The 18,198-nt window shown below is 22.5% G+C and overlaps 1 protein-coding gene across 1 annotated transcript; it reads right to left on the reverse strand.

Annotated features, from left to right (window-relative positions):
- Positions 1-16,198: 16,198 nt before the first annotated feature.
- LOC129608358 (syntaxin-5) lies at positions 16,199-18,198 on the reverse strand. The gene is made up of 2 exons (XM_055519837.1): positions 17,282-18,198; positions 16,199-17,224 (listed from the first exon to the last, which is right to left on the reverse strand). The coding sequence occupies exons 1-2, from the start codon at positions 17,862-17,864 to the stop codon at positions 16,485-16,487; spliced, it is 1,323 nt and encodes a 440-aa protein (XP_055375812.1). The 5' UTR covers positions 17,865-18,198; the 3' UTR covers positions 16,199-16,484.

Here is an 18,198-nt window from a genome sequence, read left to right on the forward strand (position 1 = left end):
AACTGTTACACTTGATAAAACCACTTGAAATTTTTTGATTTCTGGTGGTAGCTGCCATACAATTTCGAAAGTCACTTGGTCGTGTATAACGAAAATTATTAAAATTACGGTGGAGAAATTTTGCGTAAAGGAATATGGCCATTATTTTCAATAAAAGTTTTTCATATAAAAGCACTATAAATATAAAAAACGCATTTTAGGAATTTAAGTGTAAAACAGTGTGTCAATAAACATACAACACTTAAAATTGTTCATTCATTCGGGTATCACAGAGTTGACACGATCAACTCTACGTATTCTCATTTTAATTAAACTGAATAATAATAATTTTATCCTCGACAATGTTTCCTCGACATTTTTTTTCTTAAAAATTCATCATATAGATTAGATTTTGGCTATACCACAATAATTTTTTTTTTATTTTAAATGTGTCAATAATTTTGAAGTTTTACTTTTACAATTATATAACAGTTTTGAACACCTTTAATGCATATTTCTATAATTTAAAACAAGTATACAATTGAAAAGTTATTCGAAATAAGTATGTAATGTATATACATATCCATGTATACTGCGATATGAACACTCACGAGCTAAATCTAAGTGCGTATAAAAAAGGAAATGTAAGATGTTCAATAGCTATAGATATATGCCTTAATTATGTTATAATTATATTATAGAACGTATAAAAAGCTTGATAGTATGAAAGTTCTAAACACAAAATCAGAAATAAAATCAGAAAAAGTTAAAGTGAACATTAATAATTTTAAATTAGTTTTTGGTTAATTTAGATATTGGAAGATTGTTGCTTGAGAACCTTGAAGATACTTATATGCGTAGTTCGATTTTCAGTGAATAATTCACATTAGCCTTATTTAATAAGATCTGTTAACCTTTCTACATTACACAAATAGCAATAACCAAATAGGAATACCCTCGTATATGTTTGTATATAAGATATTCCTAAAAATACTGCAAAATATATTAGAAACTCCTTTCAATTCCGTTGCAAAACTGAAGCAAAATCATTAATATTCTATATCCATAATTTTTCCTAAACGATATGTGCGTTCTCTCAAGGAAGTTAATGAATTATATCTACTAAATGCACTATAGTATAAATAAAGTATGCTTAATGTTCATTTGGGTACAAACATATATAAGAAATATATTCACATATTTGCTTAAAATTACACCGATATTAAAGTTTCTTACTAAATTATTAACTATATACCTTTTGCATACTTTGCATAGTTCACATATTTTTAAAAGCTTTTCTTTCTTTTATCTCTTTTAATATATAAAACTAAATGGATTGAAATTGTTGAATTAAAATAAAAGAAATAAGAAAAAATAAAAAAGATTTATGATGTCTAATTATGCAATTCTAAGTATTCAATTCAAAATTATTTTTAGCGTGCTAATTAAATTCACAAGAATTAAAAAAAAAAAAATCTAATAAGAATTTCAACCAACTATACAAACCTTGGGATATAGAAGAAAGAAAGTTCGACATTTCAAATTGTCATTGGAAAATAGTGGGTAAAAATTAAAATTTAGTGAAACATATCTCAAAGCACTACTTCTAAAATCTTACAAGTATTTTACCATATACCAAGTCAATATTTATTAAATTTCCTAACATAAAGTTCATGATTTTAATATTTATTTACAATTTGTATAAGATTTAATATAACAAAATAATCAAATTAATTACCTATTTTATACTTAATAATAATATTATTCGCTATATTAGTCGAGTATTCCTGAAATTTCGATCGAATTTATGTATACCGAATTAAATACACTTCTAGTACAAATAAAACTGTTAAATTTTATTTTGTAAAAATTTCTACAATAAGGAAATTTTCGGCCTATACTATAAAATATGAATTTTTATTTTTTAAGGTAAATTTTGAATGTACTCACAGTGATTTTACCTAAATTTGGCTCAAAAGTCACCTATTCTAATTTTGGTACGGTTTCATACATTCTTATTTAACATTATAACTAGTAAAAACTGTTTCTGTATATATTCAAATAAAAAATGCACTTAAATGAAAGTTAAAATATAATCAAAAAAAAGATCAGAAAAATTTAACATAAAATTAAATTATAAATGAGTAAATGGGAGAGAAAAAAAAATTATGAATAGTTTTTGAATAAAAAATTTTTAAGAATATAAACAAAGAGTTATAATTATATATATATATATATATATATATATATATATATATATATATATATACAGCCAGATAAAGAGTATGAAAATATGATTGGTGTTAATGACCCTTTAATATTTATGAAAACAAAACTGAAATAATAAATTAACTTTATATATAAACATACATGTTAGGTACATTCACATAGATGCAAAAAAATCCATTTATACGAGTATATACTTATATAGGTATATACATATATGTATTGAAATCCAAATAGCTTTCTATTTACATTAATTAATATTGCATCTAAGTATATTTATTAGAATTTATTGTATTAAGGGATTAAACCGGATTTTATTCGGATAAAAATTTTGATTTATAAATCTAACAATAATTATCTTTTATAAAAAAGCTTCCTAAAATTAACATAATTTATATAAGATATTAAGAAAACATTCATTCATATAATGTAACAGGAAATTTATCTTAAACTCAACTAGTTTTTAATACCATTTTTAAAACTTTTAAAATTTCAGAATTCTAACATTGTTTTCTAAAGTTGCTGCATTCAATTTTTTTTATGTATAAATTAAAGAGAAACAAATATAGAGATTCATGCTCAATAAAATTAAACTTCAAGAATAAAGATTTATCAAAAAATCTCTGTTGTGAATAAAATCGTCAGGGGACTGTAAAAGCTTAAAGTAATTAAAAAATTTAAATCATTTGGACCCTATACAAATTATTTACAAATTTTTCAAATTTTTAAAATTTAAAAGAAATTTTCTTTTGACTAAAAAGTATAATTAAAATACAACTATAATTTCAATTTAAAAAAAATATTTCAAAAATAGCTACAAAGTTCATAATAAAATTTTATTAAATAAAAAATTTGTTTTTTTTTATTTTGTTTGAATAAATGACCCATTTTTTGCATAAACAATTTCTAATTAAACAAGAATAAATTTTCATATTTTTACCTTTTATTGCTTTACCTCAATATTATACCCTTACGTAAATTTTTCTTTGATAAGCGTATGTACGTATGTTTTACTATTAATTTTTTTTTATTTTTCATCAAATTTATTCTCTAAAATTTAAAATAACAAAAATTGGAAAATTTGAAAATTTTATAATTTTTAAAATTTATTTATGTAAAAGTTTTATTTTCGTTTATATTTCTAAGTTAAAAGTAATTACTCTTCCAAGTTGTGGTTACTCCTCTCATATTTTATATGAGAAGTGTAACCACAGAAATGATATTTTTTTTAAGTATACCTATATAAAAAAATAAATTAAAAAATCATTTTTTCGGAAAATTTATTTCACTAAATAAGAAAAATTTAAGTGAGTATATGAAATGTATATAGTCAATTTAGCAGTATTATAATATATAATAGGAATTCAACATTTAAGCAGAGCCACCTCGAGTATATGATGTTATCTTAGATATAAGTTGCTATGGTCTTGAATAGGCAATAATAGTTTGGGTCCACTGTCTCTATATTGCGTTACATTAAATAAATTCTAAAATAATTCTTTAAGCGAATTTGGATTAAATTTAGATTTTTTCAAATGTGCTACAATTTTATACTTCAATTTGACACACAAGGATAAATAAATAATTTATATAAAATTGAGTCACCATAAAAATTGTCTACAACTCTACAATTATTGTATAAAAAATTTAATTTATATGAGATAATTTTAAATTTCCAAATACTTATAATAAATTTCAATACTTTATTTCATACAAAAATTAAATAATTAAGAGTAAAAAAATTTAAAGTTAGATAAAATATTTTATTTCTATTGGTATTATATTTTTCAATTCAATTATTATCCTATAATTCAAATATAGGGTTGGGTCATTCGTAATTGCAAACCCCAAATAATGAAAATTTGATATTTTGTGATATCTATAGTAAATAAACAAATGAATATGATTGAAGTGAATAATTTGATGGAATAATTAAATCAAGTGACTATAAACAATTAAACATTTCGAAAAAACAAAAACATCATAAATCAATCTTAATCGCCATTAAAAAAAAAAAAACTCCTGTAAATTTTTAAAATATGGTTTTCGTTTAATGAGTTAATTTTTTTTGGAAACTGTCACTGAAACGGTCAAAAGCTCCTTTCTAATTGTATCAAAATTTTATTTATTTTTCAACAAAATTTTATAGTTTATTTTATTGAATTGAATATTAAACATTTTCCTTAAAATTTTATTTCTTTGCTTTATACATGAAATACAGCAAAATTTTTTTTTATTTTTATTCTCGGTCCCAAACACATTCATGCATATACATAATGTTGTGCTATAATGCTTTGTTTCCATTCAATTAAATTTTCATATTTAAAATATTCTTTAAAAAAAATATTAACGTTTGTTTGTTTACGGTAAATAAAATTTCAACTAAAAGAATGTTTTTTTTGCATTCATTTCATTTGGTTTCAAAATATTTTGCATACACTTACACATACATACATACATACCTATGGACACATAAATTCGGTAAAATATATTCCAATTTATGATTTTCATATTCATATAAATCTTTGAAATGGTCATTTTATTCTATACGTACTATGTACACACGAACACCGTTATAGAGTACAGTTAAAAAATATGTAAATATTGAAATACATATTTAAAAATTTTAAATTTATCAGAATTCACAATAAATTTACATTTTTTTTTTTATTATATTCATACAGTGAATATAAATATTGACTATTGTTAATTTTTTAACTAATGTCAACTTTTTATATTTTTTTAATTTCCCACAATCAATTTTTATGTATAGGAGTATGTATGTTTGTTTACCTTGTATTTTATATAAACATTTACTTTTTCACCAATTCATTTTTAATGCTTTAATTAATAATAATTTTTTTTATATACTTAAATTGATTTCATTTTTATCAATCATTTATCGAAAATTGTAAAAATTTAATTTCAGGGGATGTCAGCCACCAATTTTAATACCATTGGTTAGGAGTTATTTCTACTTTGTTCATGCAAAATACAACACTTTATTATCAGTCAACACTCAAATGTACGAGTATACATATATACGCATGCACCTTTTTCTAAAAGCATTGCAGAAAGAAAATGCATTAAAACTACAGAAACAATTTGACTTCATTTTGACTATTGTCATTTTTCACTTTATTTTCAAAAATTTAAAATTAAAGTGACGTAAATTAGTGTATTTGAATGCTAATTTTATTGAAGCTTTTTTTTTTCAATTATTAATCAAAGAATAATTAATTAATTTAATAATTGTAATTAATATATACACGTATGCATATGACCAAATAAGAAAAAAATCAAAAAATAAAATTCACAATTTAATTATTTCACTAATGAATATTAAATAAGGTGTTAAATTTTCAGACAACACACTTTTATGATTGGCACGTGTAATAATTATGATTAATAATACAAAAAAAAATTTAATATGTATGTATAGGTACATAATATATAATATTGATTTTTTTTAATTAGTTATAAAAATGTCAAAATTATTTTAATGTACCTGATCTGTAAGATAGTTCATTCGAAAATTTTATTTACCCAAGTCTTAAAGTACATAATTAAACCAAAAATCCTGGTAGGTAACATAAATAAATTTTTTATAAAAAATTTCAAAATATTAGGCAATTATTCAAGTTTTCATTAATTTGTAAGTGAAATGTTTAAGGCAAATTATAGATTTTAATGATTTCTAATGATTTTAACTAAACATTTTCATATTATTTTTCTAACAAAAAAATCTGCCGTAAGAGAGCATATAAATTTTAATTTTCCTTATTATAGGTTTAGCACTTCTTTAGGTTTTCCAACACTTGTACTTTTTTTTAATTATCTGAAACAATAATACGCACTAATAAGTACTAATACAGTAAGCACTAATATTTTGTTTAGCTATGTAACTTACAATTTTTTTTCGTATTTCAAATTTAAGTAAAAAACCCTGAGGTGTCTTTATAAAAATTATAGTATTTTGGAGACGAATAAACGTATTCCAAGTTGATGTTTAAATTTAAAAAATTGAATTATGCGAAAGCCTATTTCGGTATTAATAACATAAATTTAGTGACATTGCATTGAAATTTTTAATTAAAAAAAAAACTAAATAATTAAAACAAAACTAGTAAATATGTGGAAAATTTCATAAACCGAAAACAAAATAGATTCAAACACTAAAATATAACCATGCAATTATTTAGTAATTTTTTTTAATTCATTATAAAATTTATTATGTTATTTTTAATCTATAAAGGGCTTGTGTTAAAAAACATTCATAAAATTTTGAAATAATATTTAAAAAATTGCTTAATAAATCTACTTATTCTTTATTAGTTAATATGTATTATAAACAACTGGAGAAAACTAGATAATATTAAGAAAATTAGAAATTTGAATACCTATAAGTAATGAGATTTTTCACTTTCAATTGCCAAAATTTTTTCCTTTATTTTCTATATGTTGGGTAAGTGCTTTTTCCCATAAACCCTCAACATACAAATACCATTCAATAAAATAACTAATTAAATTTAAAAAATTGCTGAATATTACTTGTGGATTATGTATTCAAAATATAAATATTATTTGATTTGATAATTCGTTCTGGATATGGCAATGATACACTTAAGTAATGAAATTTTATATTTTAAAATTCAAATATAAAAAAAAATTATTTAATTATTTATAGTTTTATAATTTATAGTTATTTCGTTAACATTACAATACAAAACAATAAATATATACCTATATTATTTTCATTTATCATTAAATTTTTTGACAAATTATATTTTTATGCTTATAAAAAATGTACAAAAAAATATATTCGATAAATATTTAATGAAAGCTTTAATAGCAAATACAAAAACAAAAATTCATGATTTATTAAATTTTCACCTTAAATTTCTTTCATTTTCCATTAATTTCCCACAAAAACACTATAATTTTTTATTAATTTATTTTAGTTATAGAATAGAAATTAAATTTTAAATTGAAAATTGTATGAAATAAATTCAACGTGTAATGGTTTATTTAATGTGCGGATACCAAGTGTATCAATCAAATATTTATAATATGAATGATTTTAAATTCACGCAATATAAATTCACGCTTAAATATATATATACATACTTTATTATACATTTCAATTATTTGATACAATGTAAAATATATAAAATTAAAATACTCAACACACATGCTTTTTAGCCAGTTTCCGAAAACATAATTGTAGCTGTATATAATTTTAAAATTTCAACAATTTTTATATGATGACAAACTCAAACATAATTTCATAGTCCCGCAAATGTTGATACTGCAATATATTCTTCACCATATTATAGATAAAATTCACATCTTTTTTAACAATAAGAATTCATGCTCTTAAAATTTTTTCAATATTAAAGCCAAATAAAATTTTTCGATATTTCTCATCGAAAATATTTTAAAAACGTTGTCTTATCTATCTTTCATATTCATACTACAGCGATTCAATATTTCAGCACTAGTTTTATGAATTCAGAAAGTTGGGTGCAACTGCTTTTCAATCTGGTAATTTCTTCCAAAATTTTGAATACCCTAAAAGAAAAAAATGTTCTCATTTACATCTCTATTCAGTCCGTCCCGAAGACTTCTTTGAAGTATCCAAATTTAAAAAGAATTTTTTTATAAAGCTTGTATATAATAAAAATAATCAAAATTGATTTGTTTATTGTATTACCTAGACCTACCCATTTATCACTTCATTTTTTTCTAAATTGATTTTCATTTTTGTACCTTAATACATTATAATTAATAATACAGCAAAATATTGAAATTAAACAAAGCACAGCCAACTGAATTTCCGGTATTTGTTTTTGTTATTAGCACTTTCTTTAAATTTTAACATTTGAACTATTTTTGCAATGTTGTAAGCGGAATTTTTGACATAAACGATGTTACGAAAATACACTGCAACTGAAAAATATATTACAAAATATTGAAAATTATAGTAAAAGTACTACTGACGGTCATTTTTTAACATAAAAAATGGATTTTTCGAACTGTTCAGAATCTTCTACCGCAACATGATTGTTATATTGCTTTTGGTTTTAATAATTATATAAATTGTCAAAAACAGATATAGCAAAGCGTCACTTATCTTAAGTTATACTTATTCTATATACGTCATACAAAATAAAGTTGATATTCACATATGATACGTCAGGTTGATACACTTATTTATACATATTCACGTTCAAATCAGAATTCAACGTTTTTCCTAATGGATATTTAATTTTTTGAATTAGATTTCTCATTTTTTCAATCAGATTTTGTATTTATTACAATTACATTAATGTTGTATGTATTCATAAATATATATTAAAGTTGGTCCCTTTCTTCTCAATTGGCGATTTTAAATAGCTAGATACACGATCAGGCTCTTAACTTAGAAAATTTTTATAAAGAGTTTTACGGGAATTATTTACGAGTTAAAACAAACATAATAAAAATCGTATGAGCGTCGAACTAACCGAAAATTGAAGAAAACTTTAAATTTTATCGTCATGGCAAATTGCCTTACGTTAATTCTAAAAAAATTCTTAACAAATTTGTATAAATGCTTGAATGTTATTGCGAAACAAGCTGTGACATGTTTTTTTTTATAATTCAATTTTTTATAATTCAAATCATATATGTACATGATTTTCAATTTTGCTATATTTGATGCTTATCATGCTTCATATTTTCAACCCTTATACAAACAAAAAAAATACAGACATATGCTGTGTATTTTCTTTTTTTTTTTCATTTTTCATTTGAACTGAATTGAATGTGAGGTTTTAGTTTTTTGCTAGTTTAATTTCTATTTCCATCATAGGTGAAAAAATTCATTTCAGGTGCGATTATTATCAAATTTAATATATACATATTTTTTTTATGCTTTTTATACATTTTTTCGTCAATTTTTTTTGTGCAATTTATTCAAACTAATTTATTAATGGATTATATTTTTGTACATCATGAATTAAATAATTATATTTAAAAGAGAACCAAATGAATTTTAGTGAAATTAAATTATTTAATAAATGATTATATTTTGATACAAAATTTTTTTACATTATTTTATTATTTTAATTAAAAATAATTAGACAAAAATGACATACATATGTACATACATAGATAATTTTTGGGTATGATTTCTGGTTTTCATGACCCAACGTATGTGTGCATGCATAATATGGAAAAACAATGACATTTAAAAAACAATGAGAATCATAGATGTAAATATGTATGTATGTATATAGAATGGCATAAACATAGACTCCTATAATTTACTAAAAAAATTATAATAAAAAATGAGAATAAAGATGTCTGTATCCATAAACCACTTTAATATGATTAAGTCAAAATGAAGATTAAGCCACTTAACTAATAAATACAAAGAAGTTTTTTTGATAAATAAATTTTTTTCATATATGTATGTAATTTTAAAACTGGAAAATTAATTTCACAGATGCTGTAAGACATACATACATATGTACCTGCAAAATTAAATAAAAATTTTTTATATAAGTAGGTTACGCCACTATGGTGCATTTTTATTTAAACTTATCATAATTCTTGAAATTATTATTCAATTATTAAAATGTCTTTTAATATTTTAAACATTGATTAAAATATATAATTTTATTATATTTAATGTGTGAATGAATTGAATAAAAAATTTTTGAATGAAACTAAATTTAATAATTTTTAAAATGCAATAAAATGTAAGTTCTTTTGAGAAAGCACTTTATTTCTTACGTACAAAGTGTTTTATTTAAATATTATTAAATTAATATTGCATATGTATGTATGTCATTTTACTTTGAAAAAGTGATTCCCACATGATTTTAAAGTTTATTTTTTGCTGTCATTTCTTTATAACACAGAAAATATATTTTCAAGAAATGCAACATAGCACATTATTTCAGTCAAAAGTTCTTTTCTTATACATAAGTATGTAAGAAGGAAAAAAAATATAATGATGTACATATATAAAAATTTTTCAATATGATAATTTTGTTCTCAATGGATTGCCTATACACTTTTTTCTTCAAATTTCAAATAAAAAGAAAATTTTCTCTTTTACATCTCTTAAATTTTTTTGTATTAAAAAGTTTTTCTTACATATTTTTAAAAGAATGCATTCAATACGCTTTGGGAATTAGACACATTACAGTACTATGCGCATAATTCATATCATACTTATATTTGCATGTAATGACTGCGTACATAAAATACGTTCGGATTTTATAAAAGGTACAAAGTCAATTTCAATATAAATTTTATGACATTTCATTTTTTTCTCACAATAATAATTCTATTCTCATAAAGTCCGTATTTACATGTTTTCTCAGTCAGAGAAAGTTTGATTGTATACAGTTCATGTTACTATTTTCTTTAATCACAATTCACAATTAACTTTTTATATGCATAAGTAAAGTTACAGTGGCATTCACGATTTTTTAGAATTAAAATCGAAAGTCGGATATTTTGTATAATTTTAAAGAAAATTAAGTTTTAAAACCTTGAGACATTTTTCCATTTCAAAGAAAATTGCATTAACAAAATATTACTTTCCAACCCTAAGTTTTTGCTTTTGAATTTTTAAGCGAAACATCCTATTTCAAACAAAAATATTTCTCTTTGAAACTAAATCCTCAAAAAAAGTTCCAAGCATTCTAAACATTTTCGCGTTTTTTTTTGTATTTTTTTTTATCATATAGCTGTCTTCCGACGAAAAAACTCATAACAAAAAGACAATAATATTATAACAAAAAAAAATTGAAAACCAAAAGAAAAATACGCGACAAGATAATTTCGCCCACAATATTCTTTGGACTAAGGCCAAAAAAAAAAAAAGTCAAAACGAAAAAAAATGTCCAAATAAAAATTTTCAATACAATGTCTACAACACTATTAAAAGGAAAAGTTTGAATAATTTTAAGTTAAATGAAAATAATGATATCCTTTTTATGTTTAAAAAATTTCATGGTCGGTATGATTCATATTTGTATTTGAATTTTAACAGTAAAAGAGTATTATTCAATGAAATTGTTTGAATGCAATTTCTTCTATTCAACTATATATGTAAGTGTATATGTAAGTATGTATGTACGTAAATAACCATTACGTACGGGAGACACTTCAATGACTTTTTTGCTCCATCGTTATAGATTTCTAGTGGGTAGCTTTTAGTTGAATCTCCCTCCATTACATTTTATTCAAATTCGAAAATTATAGTTTAAAATATTTCTTTTTCAAATTATTCAACAAGGATAATAAAGATTCTTGTCTTGTTTCTTTTGTTTTTTTTTTTTATTTCTTTGTCGGTTTGGTGTCATATTTCAAGTGCAAAAATATAAAATGAACAAATTTTTGTCAAATTGGTTCTTAAATTCCTATATATAATTGTAATGTGGAAAAAATAAAAATATTTAAATTATTTAAATCTTTAAATAAAAATTTATTTTTATATAATTTAATTCTTAAATTATCATAAAAGATCACTTTGATTTTAAAATAGTTTAAGATATACATAGCTTTTTATGGGATTTTTTAATGAGAGAAAGCAATTGAAGAGGTTAATATACATAAGAACGAAGCATAAGAATAGTGAACAGTCAGAACAACACCGGTCTTTCAGACAAAATCACAATAATTTATAAGATTAAACAATCTTGTATTTTATAAAGGAATTGAAAATCAAATTTCGAAATGATTTCCCGTTTTTCCGAAAATACTCAGTAAGCCATTATCGTATAACAAAATTCTAAAGAGAGCAAAAGGAACTTTTTATACTCGAACTTAAAAAACTTAAAATTTTTGAAATATATGTAAATACATAAATACATACATACATAATTATTAATTGTTTTCACCTTTTGCTTCATTTCAGAATTTAAAAAGTTATTATTGTGAATTATTGTGTATTTCTTCATAAATACTGCATGTATTATTGTACACTGTGCATTTGAGAAAGCCAGCCAAGTCATTAATATTTCGTCAGTTTTATGCAATCTTTTAAACAATATCCTTTTTACGGTATTAATTTGTTATACCTAATAATTTTTACAAAACTTTAATTAATTTATATATTTTTAGACTTGAATTTACTTCGCTAGTTTTATGAAATTCGATTTAAATGAAATTATAGTATTTAATAAAAGTGCAATTGTTGCTGAGTATTTCGTAAAGTTATTGAAGATGGTGGGATTAAACAAAATATTTTTAACGAAAATTATACACAACCGTTTTATTAATTTTGTACATTAAAAAAATATACGACTCCCATTCAAAGTGTACACTTAGACATAATATGAACGTAATCAGAAATGAAATTTTTAGCATTCTAATAAGTATTTTTTGAAAGTTTATTCAACGAACGACTAATAGTTATAATATATACCATTGTTATATATAAATACAAAATACAATTTGCATATATACCATATAAATCACATTATTCATATATGTTAATTCACTCACTCACTATATGTATGTATATATGAATACATAATTAAATTTATTAAGTTTCTCATTTTTATTTATTATTTGCTTTATACATATACGTATAATTTTATTTCTCATTCCTACCTAATTAAATTATAGAAGAACACCATTAAAATTAAACAAGAAAAAAAAAACGAACATTATTTTAATAAAAAATAAATTATTTTAAATATTTCCTAAATATACAACAAAGTTTTTTATATGTATAAAAATTTTAAGGACCCTATATTCCCACTCCATTATGTCTATCATCTTTTTTCTTTACATAAACTTATTTTGCTTATACATACATATAAGTAGATAACATTGTATCCATTTTCCCTTCAAAAAACAAAAAAAAAAAAATAAGAAATCATAACATACAAAAATTAATTGAAGCATGTTCTAATTTAATTGGAGCCTTTTTTACAAGGTAATTAAATTAACCAACATAATATAAGAAAGAAAAACAAAAACAAAAAAAAAAATTGAAACAACACTGAAAACTTTTCCAAGCCAGGTGATAAAGCATAAAATTAATATATACATTTGTTATTCATTAACTTACGAACAAATGTACACACCTATATAGAAGGTATTACACGAAGGATATAAAATGCATGTACATAAATAGTAACTGGTATAATATGGGAGAGCAATTAAAAACATCTATATGTACATATCAATATACATACATTATATGTTTATATTTACAGTATGTGAGAATTTAGGGAGATATCAATTTAATTATATATCAAAGTAAGGCTAATAATGGTAGTGGTTAAAGTGGCGATGACAACAACTTTGATTTTTTTCTCCTAATTTAACTAACGGTTTTATTTTCTTTTAAAAGCAAAAAAAATATACATAAATACATCATAAATAAAATTAAATATAAATTTTAAGAATTTTATTTAAGTAAAATAAACATTATGAAATGAAATATTGGAAAAAACTCATAACTGAATAACAAGAATATCGTAAATGAATATTTATGTAAATAATTAAAACAAAAATATTCTTGTAAGATTAAAAAAAATTTTAGTTTCTTTTTATAAAATGAGCCATTAATTTTAATTTTACCTATTGTAAAGAAGTCTTATATTTTCCAAGGCTAGCTTATTATATAAGAACCAAAATTAGAAATTATTAAACAATACCCCACAATTTAACTCTACTAGAACACATTTATTCATACTGATTATTAAAATAACCATAACATTATACAATATTATTATTATAAATTAATTCAGTTATTAATTTGCAATTATATTTACATACATATATTCCAAATTTTTTTTCAAAAAACTTTTAAAAAATTTTTCACAAGAATCAGCACTTTTCTGCATTATGTATGTAAGTACATGGCATTTACGATTTCCAACAAAAATTAAAAAAAGTACTGTGTCTGTCCATCTGTCCGTAGAAGAAAATTCACCCCCCACTCCTCCACCGTCGTGAAATGCTATAAACTTTAAAAACTGCAATTTTTTGATTATTTATTATAACGAAACTACAAACATTATTTAAATTCTACAAACGTAGAAAAGTATCTGATCATGGAAATGGCAAAATGAAAACGGCTAATCATTGAAATGACAAAATTTTCGTTAATTTTAACGGAACCGTTATTGTTTTTTATATAAACGATAAGTTGCAGGAATCTTAAATAATAGTAGTTTCTAATACTAAAAAATAGTTAATTTCGTTTAAAGAACATTTTATCCAACTCCATCTCCTCTTACGTTATCGCTTCCCAAAATTTATAAAATTTGAGGTCCTTATTATTTCGGAAACACCAAGCTTGTCCAAATTTCTATAAATATAGAAAGCTAACGTAAATAACATAACTACAAAAAATATAATTGTTGTTTATATAATTGAACTCATACAATTAACCATTAAATATATTTAATGTAAAACATTTAATGTAATCATTTGAAATATTTTGGTACTGCGAGTACATGAATAAGGTTATTTTAAATAATGTAACAGATTATTTTTTACAATCTAACAATCTTTGCTTGTTTACAAACCGTTAGTTCAACTCGACTATATTTACTTTCACTTTATTCGAGATTTTATATAGGATGTTTTCAATTTGTATTTGATATTCCTCTAATTTTTTCAAATTAATTCTAATTATACATAGCTCTTGTTTTTCATTTAATTTATGCATGATAATACTCGTATACTATATGTAAAGTATATTTGAATAAGCAAACATGTATATATGCTTAATAATATTTAATGTTATTTTTATTCTAATAAACTTATTAATTATAATTATTTTTAGAATAGACCGTTTATCGATCAATACAGTGTTTTTGTAAAAAAAAAAAAATTTTCTTTTCCCCATTATAGCAATTAGATATATTAAAATATTTGAAACTTTTGTATATACATACATATACATATTCCACTAAATATAAACTAAAATTCTCCTTAAATCAATAGAACATAAATTAATATAGAAATAATTTAATAAAAAAAATAATTTATACATTTAATTATGGATAAAATTATGTATGTATGTATGGTAACTTCTTATTCTATTTTAAACGAAATCATTTGTGTGAATATGTGAAACAAAGAAAATTTCTAATACATACATATGTACTCGTTTTGCTTAGTTTTCAAAAACAAAAATCTCTAAAAGTGAAATTATGTTTATTAATTCCATATTTGACTAAACAGTAAGCTTTGAATATTTTAAATATTTAATTTAGGACTGGTAAATATACATAAAGTCTTTCTAATTTAAATTTATAAAGAAAAGGTTAAAAGACATGTATGAGATTTACAAACATTTCTACTATTATAAACTGATGAAAATTTTTGTTTATAAAAAATTTACATCGTATTCATTTATAAGTAATGTGTGTAGGTACTTTTAAAAACTAAACGTTCAAAAATTATTTCCTCAATTATAAATACATATAACACAAACATGTAGGGGTATATTCTTACATTCTTGGATCTTTCAAACCATGATTCTGGGAATACAATCGTGCACTCATTAGACATTTTAAGTTTTCCATTTACTGAAGTATTTATTCAGTATGAAGAGATCGAATATCTACAGGTATTTAAAATAAAGTTTTCCTCTAACTGCGTTATATCAAAAATTTTACCTTATTTTATACTTTTCAACTATATCACAAATTCACGTTCACAAGTACAATTACGCTCATAATATTAATTATGAGTAGAAATTATTGCAAAGGTGAAATCTATTGTTATAAAAAAGATAAAATAAGATTTTATAAAAGAATATCAACAAGCAAATGTCCATCTACGGAGAACCTGATGTGCAATGCAAAGTTACACTATTCTTACTTCATTAGAAATAACTAAGAGTATTGGTTTTATTTATTATTACAAAAACTTGTGTTATTATTAATAGTCTTATTTAGGATATGTGTTGAATCCTTAGAATCACAAAACGAAAATTAATTTCTAATAAAACTGATCAAATAAAATATTATGTCCTAAATAATCTTTATTTTTCATTACCCTGAAAATTTTACAATATTTTTATCACAAAAATTTTTTTTTAACTATATTTTAAAAATTTTTGAATAAACATGAATGAAAGCACAAATTACTTATATAATACATTTTTGCAAAACAAAAAATTAGTTAACCTAATCTTTAAATAAAATTTTTAATGTGAAGATTAAATAAAAATTTGTAACTACAGATTCTTTATATATGTATGTAATTTAATAAAGATTTTAAAAACAATTAAAATATTTTGATTATAAATTTTAACTCAAAAACGCAACAAAGAATACAAAAAAGAATATTAATACACCAAATATTTTAATCATTAACCAACGATTTTTAGACACATTCTGAAAATATTTTAAAATTTCTCCATGAGCTGCTTCAATATTTAATTCAGCATCAATTATATTTGTATCAATACGTTCCACAATTTCTTCTTGTTCCTTTACCATATGAGCTAATTGTTGAAAAATGCCACCTAACTCAACTATAGTGCTTTCAATATTTTGCATTGTTTCAGCTCTTTGCTGTAAGTAATTATCAGTTTCATCATAAAGTAGCATTTCCTGTCTCTGTTGTGGTATTAATGCTTTTGTTTCATCATTGGACATATCAATACTAACTTGATTATTCTGTTCATCAGCCAACAATAAACTACCACCATTTTTTGTTACCTGGGGAGACACAATTTGCCTTAAAGGAGCAGTATTTTGAACAAATTGATCACGACGAGTTTTTTGTTGCTTCAAATTTTCAGTGCGAACTTCTAAAATCTGTTTGAAGTCTGTACTCATTGAAGCTAATTTAGACTGTAAGGCTAAAACCATATTTGAGGAATGTGATAACAAATGTTTGCCATTTACAGATCGACGTTGATCCTTTGAAATATCTTGTAACTTTGCAATTTGTTGATTTAAAGCATTTAAATCACCTTTAATAATGTAAGTTAATTCTTGAATTTCTTGTGGTCTATCATCAAAAAGGCTTTTCTTTTTAGCCACTAAAATTGCAAACAAATTATTAATTAAAAATACAAGTTAACTAATGAAATACTTACAGAGGGTGAGTTTCTCTAATTTTGCATATGTACTTGCTATATTTTTTCCAACATATTTCGCTACCATCATAAACTCAGAATAACTTTGAATTTGTTTGGCTTTCTTAGGATCTTTTATATTAACAGCTCTTGATATATTTCTGCTTTGTAATAATCTGATGGCATTGCCAAATTCTCCAGTTCTATCTCGCGATGCCATAACTTCTACGGAACTTTTATCAAACTCTTCTTCTTCTTCCAAATATAAATCTCTACTCGAATTAACGTGGTTTAAATTTTCACTGTTTTCAAAAGAGTTTTGTGGATTACCAATTACAGCAGTTTTTACTGCTGCTGTTACGCTGCTTGGATCAAAATTAACAACAGATGGGATCCAAGATCTAAATGCGTTTCCAGACGTAATTTGAATACGATTTGATAAATTACGAAAATTCCAAGTTTTCGAATATTTATCTTCTTCTATATATTGGTCAGGATTTTGTTTATGGTTTAAATTGTTATCGTTCGAAATTTCATCAACAACAATAGCTGTTGTTAAATTTGTTTCGTCCGACTCAGAATTAAAATGACGACGTCTATGCATCTCATATCACAAAAGAAAGCATAATTACAATATTATCCTTTCTATTATGTATACTTATTTCAATTTTACAATATTTTCAGAAATAATTTTGATATTTTATATCCAGTTGAATTATATTAAATATTTATCGTAATAAATGTTCACAATTTTCGTACGTGTTATAATTTACATGAGAACTAATTTTATTTATTTTTGCAAATCAATTAATTAATTTTAAAGAATTACTAATGCTGTTTATTCGATTTTATTATTGATTTAATTTGTTGCAACATTAAGTTCGTTTCTTGTATAAATTTAAGATATATGTTGTAAAAATTATAAAGAAAAGTTTCAT

This window comes from Condylostylus longicornis, unplaced genomic scaffold (genome assembly GCF_029603195.1).
Source record: "Condylostylus longicornis isolate FDR11 unplaced genomic scaffold, ASM2960319v2 ptg000031l, whole genome shotgun sequence".
Taxonomy (NCBI): Eukaryota; Metazoa; Arthropoda; class Insecta; order Diptera; family Dolichopodidae; genus Condylostylus; species Condylostylus longicornis.

Excerpts from the sequence above, each read along its gene's own strand:
- LOC129608358 (XM_055519837.1), bottom strand. The coding sequence starts at position 17,864 with ATGCATAGACGTCGTCATTTTAATTCTGAGTCGGACGAAACAAATTTA. Across the intron at positions 17,225-17,281 it reads ATTAGAGAAACTCACCCTCT|TGGCTAAAAAGAAAAGCCTT; the intron begins GTAAGTATTTCA and ends TTGCAATTTTAG.